We start from the raw sequence: 13,248 nt of genomic DNA on the forward strand, positions 1-13,248 counted from the left end.
TTTACTACTACTAAATTTTTTTTCAGATCTACTCTAAACAACATATTTAAAAAAACAATAAAACCGTCCAGATAAAAATCGCAGCCAAACTAAGAAGTAAAAGTTTACAGGCTCAGAACATATCATGTACAACGCAAACCTCTCCAATAAAAGTAATAATAAACCTACAGATTCTTTAACTGCGATAACGTCATTGAAATATTCCTTAAAACTACTTTAATTTATCATCCATTTTAAAGAAACTATACAATAAAATAACTAAAAATATTATTTTCTACTTTGTACAGTTTAATATTTTTTTAATCTGTATACAATAGCAGGTTTTGTTTCTATCTGTGTTGGTACTTCAAACATGTCTTTATAACGTGCATTGTTTTAATATTGTGTTATCTACTATAAATCAAAAATAACCCGCGGTCACTGCGTAAGTAGCTCTAGATTTGTTAAATTCTTTGAAAGTTCATTTAATGATATAACGTTGGAAAAGATAAATTATGATTTGAAATTACCTTCCACGACATCGAAAGTCCGCCATTTTGAGTGCCTGCTATCTTAATCTCTATGGCGCTTTAGTAAATTTTCAAAATTGTTACTGCAGTTAAAACAGCTATAAACACGTTAGTATTTTTGGAATTAAATAATTATCTTAGAGCTCGGTTATCGTAATCTTAAATTACTTATTGCATTGAAATAAATACCTAAACGCACAAATTACGACGAGTCAATCTTGATTTAGATACTTGGTGAAAATGTAGATTATATAAAAGTTGGTCTATTTAATTTGTTTTAATCGTTACATTTTGATTAAATTTGATTTGATCGTTCTATTTGATAAAACTTAATTGAATGTCGAAAGAATAACTTATAAAGTTTCATATTTAAACTTTCATATTTCGTAATTTAAATTGTTATTTATTTATTTATTTTTAGATTTAGAATATTTAAAAGAAAGGTTTACTGTTATCATAAGACAAAGTCATACTTATGAAAATGTATTGTAAGTAACTCATTTTATTATATGTGTTTTATTAATTGAAATTGTAAACAATTTATAATAATAGACAAATATAGGTTTAATTTAACCTTTATGATCTGTACTACAAATTGACATATTGGAACGTTTTGAAACTTCAAACATGTCCATTAGGGAGTGTGGTTTAGAAAGATAAAAATAAATAAAAGTGTAGAAATATCGCGCACTTTACATGTAAGTTACCTAAAATTACCCGAATATCAATAAATACGATTTATTGATGTAGTATATGATAAGATGAATAATGATTTGGAATATGTACCCGCCGTATCTAATATCCGCCATTTTGAATATGTCCATAGTGTGGTAACCATTTTGTTTTTGTAGTACTTAAAATATATTTATGCTCAGATGAAATGAAATGGTAATTTTAAAATAATTCCTTTATGAATTAAAAATATATGATTTTTATTATTACACTCGTTGCATTATTGAGTTTGGGATTATTATTAAATTTCCAAACTGTATTTTGTTTTCGATGAACATCTAGTTCAATACATGGCGGCCATTACACTATTTAATTTTTTCAGTTATTTTGTGAAGTAAATAAATGAAATTAAATACCATTTCTTAACCAAAAAATTAACTATATAAAAAATGTTTTGAAAGAAAACAAAATACAGTTCTTGATTAAAAGTTATATGCTCAGCTGATGCAGCCTCCGCTTGTCACTTAAGAGCGTATTGGTTTTCAGTCTTCCGCTACAGTTTTGTCTATAGTTTGTTTAAATGAGGTTGATTAGTTTGACAATTTAGTAGGGATGGGTTGTGTAAAATCAGGAATGAATCTTTACGATATTCGATTTTTATTCTTATAGAAGTTAAAATCGATAGATTCATAGTTATAACTTATGGATAAAAATGAGAAGCACTATTTTCTCAAATCAATGACCTGCAGAACCAATAGAAATAATGTTTTTGCAGCGCTATAAAAATGGATGTTAATATTTTCGATTTTTACTATCATAGGAGTTGGAATCGATAAAATTATAGTTATTCCTTATAGATAAAATGTCCCATTACTATATTACCCGTCTAAAGTACAGCATTTTCCTTCCTTCATACAAATTTTCAATATTTTGTATGCATGTTCAAATAAATCAACCTTAATTAGACAAACTATAGCTATTATTACAAAGTTTATGTTATTTTGTACAGGGGGCAGTTGAGAGTTTAGCAATCATTGTGCGTGTTATGTAAATAAAATATAGATATACATATAACATACATACAAATGCGTTTAGTATAAAAATTAAGATATATTATTTAGAAATGAAAAGTTAATATCGTACTTTTAAAAGGGTTATTTAGTTTGTCTAATGTTAAGTGACATAGGTTTTGAGTCAAGGATTGTATCTCTAGTAAATAAGATTTGTAAATACAAAATTTTAAAGATTTTGATTCTCATTATGCGCCGCATTTCAAATTGAAAACAACCGTTATATCTAACCGATCTGGCATACATTACTGCTAGTAATTTCTTAACTAACCGATTGAGGCCTTTATTATAAGTGTTTCTTCTAATGGTTAAAAGGTCGAATAAATATGTTAGATTTTGTTTCCTGATTACTTTGCATACATACTGTAGTTCTCTTCGAACCTTCAAGTTAAGGATGTTGTTTTTGTTCGTAAAAGGCATAATTAGATGTCATTTAGGTATTGCAAGCGCAAAACAGTATCTAATACACGCCTTTTTTATCGTTTCGTTTGTTTCGCGTTTCGTTAAATTGCTTTCCCGGCGCTCATACTTAATCTTGGGCCATAGTTGGGGAAAATGCATTGTGATGTTTGACATTTAATGTTTGTAACGGGTGTAGGCATCGTATCTAATGAGTACTTGATTCAAACATTTTAACAATGGAATGCTCGATTACATCAATGAACCACAGGAATACTTGCCAATATGTTAACATCGATCATCCAAAACGAGGTTTACAGGCTTAGCGCCATCTGTGCTGGCCACCTCAAGCCCGGTGAATCTGTAAATGCCTCTTCAAGGCAAAAAGTGACAATCCAATCACAAAAAATCTACCATCAAATTGAATCATCCTATTTGATCAACTGTTTTTAGATGTTTTTTAATTGTACTTAGCTACTATACAGTAGCTACTACTATGACGTAAGATTTAATTTTGTTTTTGGATAATTGATCACGTTAACTTTATATAAAATACTTTAAATAAACGGCAGCGTATAGTTTCCGATATTTATGTTTTAATTATTTTTTCAATTTCAGTTTGACATGGACCATGACAGTAAGAAAGTCTTTGAAACAGGCGTGAAGAGAAACTCCTTTAATCTAGAAAATAATCTGTATGAGATAATCCAAAAAGACGTCGCCAAACCCATTCTTTCAAAAAAACCAGAGGACGTTGAAGACATCACATGCACTTTCGTTCCATCAGGTGGAAAAATTTATGTACCAAAGAAGAAAAGTAAACTTAAAGTTTCAACTGTTAGAGATCTTCGTGTTGTGTATGAGGAAGATATATTTCAAACATTACCTAACGAATTAGAAAAACAACAGAAGCTCTTGCTAAGAAAAATAAAACATGGATTTTCGAAAGATGAAAACACTAGAAGCATTGCTACAAACTTGTTAAAATCAAGTATTCCAATTTCTAGGCTATCGTGGCAAATGTTAATGAACCTTAATCCAGAAGAAAAAGTTCATTCCTCGCAATACATTTTATGGGACGGAAAATGTATTCGGATCAATGGAAGCAAAGGTGGAAGAAATAAATTCATATTTAATTATGATGTATGTAGAGGCATTAATAAAGAAGTTTGTGTAAAAACAACTTCAACAGGAAGTAAACTTTTAAACAAAAAGAGAAGTTTGTTGCGCGCCTCATTGAGTGTACGGTTTAAGCCAGGGCCATTAAGTAAAAAGAAACATTTAGATTGTTCTCATCAAAAACATAATGTCGGGGAAGTTAAATTAGTAGACTTACCAAAACCGGGCTTACGTGTTCAGCCAACGTACGGGACACCGTTAGAACCGACAGTAAAAACATTTTTGCAAAACTTGCGTGAAAATGATGGTACTATATCTGCGAAATGGGCAGAGTTTGCGGTTTCGATGCTAGGAAAGGTAACAAACCAAGTTATTCATATAGAAAATGAAAATTTCATCACATTTAATTTAAATTACAAATATGATAAGACCCAATTTTTAATGCGACAGGATCAAGATATTTTACATGATACAATAAAAGACAAATTAATTAGTCGAAAATTTTCTCCTTGCACATTATACGATGAATCAAGATTGACATCTGAAGTTAGAGGCGTACTCGACGGAATAGTAGACGCAGTTGAAATAAGTTTAAATCAAAGTCTAGTGTACCCACCATTCGATGAACTCAGAGATATACCTACCACTAGTAAAAGTGAGATTTCTATTCAAACCAAAGAAAAACCTAAACGAAGATATGGAGAGTTAGATAGACTTGATGTAACGGTAATAAAATTATCAGAAAGTCATAAAAAAAATGCTACTGAGCCATGTCAACAAATATTTTGTAGCTTAGGATGCATTTGCGGTTCGTTAGAATGTAATTATAATCTAAAAGATCATTGCGGTCGCGTGGATTGCATGTTCAAATGTAAATGTGACTTTTCTAACTTTAAAATCACGGATTCTTTAGACGGTGATTGTGCTCAGCTCCACCCAGGGTTATACTTTCTGGATCAAAAAATAAACGGTACATTGTCAAAAGAAGAACAAAAGTTTCATCAAACTGTTATTTTAAAAGATAATCAAAGCATTTTACTAAAGTCCAATAGACGAAATTGGAAAGCAACAAAAAAGTACGAAGATTTTTATAACAACTTATGTTTACGATCTCAAATAAAAAATAAAAAATTACTGTCTGTTGTAGTGACTAAATTAAATTGTGGTAATATTGAACCTTGGTGTATGGTTCATAACCTATATAAGTGCTTTTGCAAAGGTAAATTTACAGAATGTTTAACTTATGATGTTAGTAAAAACGAACAGAAACAGACAACTAATGAAGCGGATAAAGAAAAACTTCCTATGCCAGGCGTTTCTGAAAAAAAATCTGTCGATTTGAATATCACTCAAAACGTTGATACAAATACTTTGCACAACGCAGATGGTCCATGGACTAATCTTTGTTCAAGAGTACTTCCTTATAGAGGTAGAAATCACGGCATTAAATACTATAAAACAACAAATAGAAAAATTGTAGAAATGGAAAAAAATGATATTAGACTTCATGCTAAAATGACAAGTATTTTAAACAAATTTCATGCGACGAAAAGTACGGATGGAGTTAATGAAAATAACACGAAAGTTAATGAAATCACGATGGGAGATCATGGAAACGACACGAAAGTTAATAAAATCACCGAAATGGGTTATGGAAACGACTTGGAAGCTAATGAAATCATGGAGGAACTCAATGAAAATACGGAGAAAGTTAATAGAAAATCAGTGAAAGTTAAGAAAAACGCGGAGGAAGTAAATAAAAAATCATGGAAATCTAATAAAAACACGGAAGAAATAAATAAAAAAGCTGCGGAAGTTAGTAAAAAAACAGAGGATGATGGAGTTAAGGATTTCGTAGATGTCGCTAATGTACCCTTTAAATTAGATGAGTTGTTGTTTAATATATTAGAAGAACAACAAAAATTGATGGAAAGCATGCGTACGCGAAATAAAAAGGCTGTCGTGAGAAATGACATTGCCACAATGCAAACGCAACGATTACCAAATAAAACTAAATTGGTACAATGGCTTGAGACAAGTTATAAAAAATACAAGGATAGACTAGATTCAGGCACTTGGAAAACATCGTTAAGTCCTCCAGGGTCTGGAAAAGTTGCTTTATACCCATGGAATTTTATCTTAAGTAGGTATCGTGAAAGAAAAAACCTGTTTCTAATTTCAAAACAAAAACCTTTTCGCATTTTTATGGCTGTTGATACAAAACACAATTTATTAAGTAAATGTGTTAATGTCAACCTCATTCCACGATCACATCTTGATAACTATCCATTGATGATTCGTAATTTATTAAATGACGTTAAAGATGATAATGAAACCTTTTGTATACTCTGTGGATTATCTCATTGCTGGGAACTAGTTGGTTCTGTTACGAAGGTTAATGAAGAAAAACCTGACGAATCTGTTTCGAATGATCTTGAAGACTCTGATGACAATTTTAAAGATGTGGTCGACCATTCTGAAAACTTGGTGGATCATACTGAAAACTTGGTAGACCATTCTAAAAACTTGGTGGACCATTCTAAAAACTTGGTAGACCATTCTAAAAACTTGGTGAACCATTCTGAAAACTTGGTGGACCATTCTGAAAACTTGGTAGACCATACTGAAAACTTGGTGGAACATACTGAAAACTTGGTGGACCATTCTGAAAACTTGGTAGACCATACTGAAAACTTGGTGGAACATACTGAAAACTTGGTGGACCATTCCGAAAACTTGGTGGAACATACTAAAAACTTGGTAAACCATTTTGAATGCTTTGTGGATCATTCTGAAGACTTGGTTGATCATTCTGAAAATTTAGTTAGCCCTTCAAACAACGAAAATAATTTGGACAATATCACAACACACGTAGCCACTGATCCTAATTTAAATAAGCATGAAAATACCCAAGTATCAAATTGGTTCGTTATGACGTTAGAAAATGATTTTGTGGAGATTCAATTTTTTAAAAAAGGTTTTTTTATAAAGTATGATAGTATTGTAAGGGCTATCGTTGTATCAAGAAATTGTAACAAAACTGTTAGATTGTCGGTGCAAAAATGTAACGAAGGGGGTAGTGGACCACAATTTGGTTTATACGCGATACCTAACATGCATGATAACTGTGTATTTATAGGACCATATGAGAAAAATGAACCACTGGGAATAGAAGCTTTAAGAAAACCTGAAATTATTCCGAGTAAAAATAAAACAAGAGGCATGTGGATAACAGTAAATAAAATTGACAACGCTGAAGTAATTAATAATCCTCTTTCTTTTATGCCATCATTTAATAAGGACCAAGACCAGGTAATAACATTTGAAAACAATGAATACTCAGACTCAGAGAAACATATGACACCGTCAACTTCTATGAACACTCAAGAACTAGCGACTTCGAATTCTGAAAAAAAAGTAATTAAGGAGTGCGTTAAGCCGGTTAAAATAAATAAAGCGGATTGTTTTAAACTTCCTTTAAAGATTTTGACGAAACCATTATCGTACAGATGTTATAAAAAGGGAAGCAAAATTCATATACAAAGAAAGTCACCTTTAGATTCCTCTTTGACAGATGACATGAATGTTGCGCAAAAACACACTCTTAAAAATATACTCGAAAGCTCTAAGGTAACAAAAGAGCCGTTAATTAATGAACCTTTAACCAAGATACCATCTCAAATTAAAATAAATAATCTTGCATCCTTGCTTGGCATGATGTCTCCCAGTGATAAATTGCCAACTAGCAAGAGGCCTGAAAAGGGCATGTTTGTTTTAAAACCTGAAGAAATCAATGAAAGATTAGCGTTTAAGTATTTTAGTATATTGAAACCCGATGAAATAAATAATAGCAGCACCGTGTCATCTACTGAAGGACATGACTCGCTCCACGAAGACTCTGCTGCAATTTGTCCAGTCGGTGAAAAGTCTTTTGATTCCGAGACAATCCCTGCAGTTTTTGAAGACCCTCTTGATCGCCCTGCAAGTAGCACATCAGTAGAAGACACTCTTGATTCCCCGCAAATTTGTTTAGTTGGCGAAAATACTCTCGAATCCTCTACAAGCTATTCCGTCGACAAAAACTCTGCCGACTCTTTTGCAATATGTTCTCCGCCGGCGGCGGACGTTTATATTATTTCGGATGAGGAAGATGCTGATAATTTGCCATTTACCAAGTCGTGGAAAGATGTATGGATTTCGTGCTCAAATATAAAAAACTTAGGTTGGATACCAGGAATAAAAAATGAGGAAAACAAAATAAGTTTCAAATTTCCAGGTTTTGCGAGTACTGATTATTATGATGAAGAAATAGCATTTAATAAAATAAATCAGTAAGTATTTCTGCAAGTTAACTTATAAAACGTTTAAAACGTAGTATGAACCTGAACTACTACTTAAGAAATCAGTATCTGTGATCTGACTATATTTCTATTCTACACGTCCCGTCTTCCACGGAATCCACTTGCCTTTCTCATCATTTCCTGATTGGACCATCCGGCACCTCGCTTATCAGACGAATCGTAGTACGTACATCCTATTTCTGTGATAATCACCAACGTAATCTACCTCACACTTTAGGCAATTAGTATAATAATCTGCTTGCTCTACTCTCTTATTTTAAATATTTAATTTCAGAGTATTCACGAGAAAAGTATATGTTCCAAGAAATATAACAATGGAATGGAGAGTTGTAGAGAATGTAAAGGATATAAATGTGGAAGATGAATTGACATTAAATTATTTAAACTCGGATTTTGTAAGTATACATTTATGGCACCAAAAACATTTAGAAGAGTGTAGTTATTATTCTTTTTACATTTTTTTTTCAATGCTACGTTTTATCTAGTCATTTTATACCTCCTTTAAGTTGACACCTGTGTGTTTGCATGATGTTTTTACCTCCCTGGAAGGAGGTAGTATTTGAGCTCTCGTTGATATTCGGTTTCTTCTATTGAACTAAAATGATAAAATTGTTAATTCTGCGATTGTTCCCTTAGAAAAATAAACCTTAATTTTGTATATTTAGGTGTTAACAAAACAAGGATTAGTACACAAAAATAGTCTGGCATTTAGAGGAAGGAAGAGAAGCAAAAGGGATAACAATTTGTTAGGGAGAAAGAAAAAAAGAATCGATGATGAATATGATTACGATCATGATGACATAGAAGTTGAGTACATCGAGATACCAGAGGACAGTGTGAGCCCAGTGTTAGATGATGAGCGGAAAGATGATGACAATGACGAAGTTCCATTTGATGACAGCAAAATGCAAGATGAAGATTTTAACTTATTCGAAGACAAGGAAAAAATGGATGAATACCGTAAAGTATTTGGTTATACACCTAGCATCGCGGCAATGTCTAAGAGATCGAAACGTACATCTACATTAGTAAATAAGGTGAGGTAACGCGTTATATGACTTACGTATTTAAACTTAAATTGATTATGTAAACGAATTTGATATCTCGTCTTTTAAATTCCATCGACCACCCCTTGATTAAAATGTTCAAAATCCATTTGCGGCAAGACTTGACGAGACTACGTATTAATAAAAAATATATAAACTTCTATTATAACATGTGTATCTACTCAAGTAAACTGAAATTTATTATACTTTTTGGTTTACAGGAATCTTTTGAGCTCGACTCGGCGGACTGAATTTGATATATCTGTACAATAAGAGGAAAAGTTCTTTTAAAATATACTGGAAAATCAGATGTGCATACAAACAACTATAGAAATGTTTAATTCGGTTTTATACAACTGATATCGGCAATTTGAATTTCGAATGAAAGAATGATGAATGAATGATTCTTAGAAGATTTTTTTTCATTTCGTTATTATATATTTTTTAACATACAAATGTTATGAGAAAGCGTCTTTATTCTGCTATTAACAAGTGGTTAAAAATAGCGTCTCAGTTACTTTGCTTTACCACAAATATGAGTGGAATTACATATCGTGGGAGAGTAAAAATAGATTAAGAACTTTGAGGTCGCTTAATTTTTTTAGTCTGTGGTTTATTCCAATAATTTTTATTTGTTAAAGACTGTCTGCACTTTTTTCTTGTATTAAGAAATTGATTGCAATTTGATGAATTATTAATATGTTTATTATGAATAGTTTTATTTTAAGAATTCAAATGATACTAATGCATATTTAAGATTTGTTTTTATGTCATTCGCTGCTTTACAACTTCAAAACTACCCGAGATGTAACCTATTTCATAACTTTGATTTTATTGTTTTCTTTCATTCTTTGATTGCTATAATTCCTTTTAACAAGCAGTGTCATTATCGTGCCAAATATTATTATTTAGTCGCAAACATTGTATAGATGCGTAAATAATTTAATTTTTAAGAAATTTTAATTGCCTTACATTGCATTGCATCGGTAACAAAAACGTAACTCCAATTCAAACAGATTTTGCTTACACACAGGGCTTGTCTTAGTATTACCGTCGCCCTTGTCGAGATGTTTAAGGTGGGCACCTTTTTCTAACTGCTATAAAAAAATCATACGAAAATTGGCGCCCTCGCTGCCTCATTATGTGCCTTCGGTGCTCCTTTAGTTTCGGCGCCCGGAGCGTTTGCCCCATCTCACACTAAAGGCGGTACTCATAGACGGATAATATAAGTTGAAATATATGTGTGGTATAGTTTGTTCGTCATATTGATATTGTATTGAAAAATTCGTGTTTACTGTGTAAAAACACTTCTAAGACTGTAATTGTTTTAACATAATTTTGATTATGTTGGAATAAGCAATGCATAATTTTTTACTATAAGTTACGGACATTCTAAGCCAAGATTTCTTGCACAGTTCATATAATGCATGCATGCATGGATGCATAATGCATGCATGCATGCATAATGCATGGTCATATAATGCAGACAGACGACGACGCGGAACAATTAACAAGATGCTGCTTTTATATGCGTCTGTAGGAAAAAAAGCTCTGGTCAATGGTAAAATTGCCATTTTATTATCTTATCGTTTGCACAGATGACTGTTACCGTAAGTGAAGAAGGTTTTTCTGAAATCAACGCGAGGGACCCGACTACAAGTGTCACTGCAGTTTAGAATCACAGTTTATTGAAAACATTAAAATCATCAGTATAAATGAACGTGTAAACATATTGTTCGTACTAGTATTGGGTATATCGTCGTAGCTCGGTAAGATTGTCCAAACAATATAGAAAGCTATTATATTTTAACATTTTTTGTGTTTGTCTCAACTCTTCTATAAGAATTTGAAATTTCTGTGATATTACTTTCGTTTAAGATTATAGTTATATTATAGATTTTGATTTTAATGTCTGGTATAAGTTGATGCTCCTTATTTTAATTATTTGAACTATCACTTCTCGTTTTTTTTTTTAATATGTCAATATTATAAAAACATTACTTAATTGTTTGCTGATTAGTTCTGCAATACACTGTGTCAGGACTTAATTCCGTATATTTTGATGTATCTACATTCAAAGGGTTAAAGCGCTAAAGTTAAGCAGAACACGATACCCGTAATCTTATATAATACAGCCAAATTTGTTAAATACCTCCAATTACCTCAATTGAAATCACTTTTAACCCCGTAATTAACAGTAAGAATAAAAAAACATGCAGAAAACATGTCTTTCATTGTTAAAATTAAAGATGTCGATTTATGTTAGATTGTACAAAATATGCTGTTAGTAATCAGTAATACTGACTCCTATTACCGACACATTTGGAGGTAGAAAATAAAGTCTGGGTAAAGCTTAACATTTTGTAAATATATGTATCCTGTTCAATGTTCCTCATTTACCAGTGAGGTTTTATATACGATATTGTGCTGTACTTTATGGCCGGCTTAAATATAACTCTAATGTCGTTAAGACGTTATTTGTAAATTTTTAATTTGTACTTCATATGTTTTATTTTTAAGCCATTCCCGCAGGATATGTAATATAATAAATATTTCATGTGATATTTTTGTTTCATTTTGTTTCTGAAATTACAAAGTTTGATACATTTTTATTAAAAAGAAAGGATTTTTAGTTTTACTTTAAGATTCTCAAAATTTGTTACTCTATGCGGTTTGAAAAGTGAATACGTTTTGGTCCTTCGAGCCGGATTTTATACATTTTATACAATCGGTTAAAGAATTATAGTAACCATCATATTTAGGATTAAGAAAAACAACATAATGATTTGTGTATCGTATTTAATTTCAATGAAATATGTTTTGATTCATAGAATAGGTTAGAACAAAATATAACTATACAATTTTGTAAACCCTGGTATTTGCTATAAACATACTAAGTAATTTCAAAACCTAGTGTCGTACAAATAATATAAACGGTAACATGATCAAAGGGAGAATAAACTTTAAAAATTCCATTCAAACGATCGTCTTGTTTGAAATTAATATCGGTTTTTAAATATTCTATTGTTAAAACAATTAAGTAAACTTTCACATTCAAACTGTTATTACAACATATCTAAATATTACACATTTTGATCTAATAAAAATAAAACAATTACTTGACATTGTATTTCATTTTAAAATACTGCAATAAGAAATATTAAAAAAAAATACAAATTCCTACTATACTAAGTATACACTTTATCATCTAATCTAGTGTCCAAATACTAATTAATCTAAACATGAGGCTATAATAATATAGATGCAAAACTTCTGTAAAATATACTCCTATGGATATTATGAAAAAGCAGAGTTTGCTAGTACATAATAAAATATTTTTATAAATCTTTTATGGCGGGATTATATATGAAATAAATGTGTTTCATTTAACTACTATAATAACATTTGTTTACTTATTTTAAAACACGAGGAAATATCAACGAAATCAAATGATTTAATAAATTTATTGTATCATGCACCTGAAAATTGCTTGATGAAAAATTTATTAAAATGGTGATCACTGTATGATTTTCAAATATCACTTCTCTATAAAAATAGCCAGCTACATGTTTTGGTTATAAATATAATTTTTGTATCTGACAGTGATTTTTAAGACAAATATTTTTTTTGATGTCTGAATACATGGCTAAATAAGATTTTTACGCTATAATTTATATCAAGCTAATCAGGACGATTGATCAGGAAAATGTTACAAATAATATCAGAATTTTACTACTAGGGATAAATTCGCAAAAAAACTATACCGATCTCGCATACTTTTACGCTATTTGTTTAGTATCTTTGTGTTTTGTAAATTGTTCTCGTGATCAAACAACGGTCCTGTATTATAAAATAGTTATTGCTTTTACAATTCTAATACATTTTAAATAATAGTGATTTTTGTCATAGAGATGAAATCTATACACAGTTACACTGATTAATTTTATATAATTTATTTATTGAAGTTAATTGTGTTCAGTGGAGGGTCGCCTGGTGTTGTTCCTCTGCGGGATGACGAACTCTGCGTGTCGCGGCGCGCTGAAGGGGTTGGTGGCGGAGAAGGGGGCGCTCA

The 13,248-nt window shown here is 31.1% G+C and overlaps 1 protein-coding gene across 2 annotated transcripts; it reads left to right on the forward strand.

Annotated features, from left to right (window-relative positions):
* Window positions 1-337: 337 nt before the first annotated feature.
* Window positions 338-11,712, forward strand: LOC106100628. Of its 2 annotated transcripts, none has more exons than XM_013279564.1 (5): window positions 338-424; window positions 3,269-8,100; window positions 8,405-8,525; window positions 8,796-9,167; window positions 9,398-11,712. In XM_013279564.1, the coding sequence occupies exons 2-5, from the start codon at window positions 3,275-3,277 to the stop codon at window positions 9,425-9,427; spliced, it is 5,349 nt and encodes a 1,782-aa protein (XP_013135018.1). In that variant the 5' UTR covers window positions 338-424; window positions 3,269-3,274; the 3' UTR covers window positions 9,428-11,712. The 2 variants fall into 2 exon arrangements, with proteins under 2 accessions (XP_013135018.1, XP_013135019.1); XM_013279565.1 differs by lacking the exon at window positions 338-424 and adding an exon at window positions 1,104-1,207.
* The last annotated feature ends 1,536 nt before the right edge of the window (window positions 11,713-13,248 follow it).

Source organism: Papilio polytes, unplaced genomic scaffold (assembly GCF_000836215.1).
Source record: "Papilio polytes unplaced genomic scaffold, Ppol_1.0 DF824047.1, whole genome shotgun sequence".
NCBI classification, from domain to species: Eukaryota; Metazoa; Arthropoda; class Insecta; order Lepidoptera; family Papilionidae; genus Papilio; species Papilio polytes.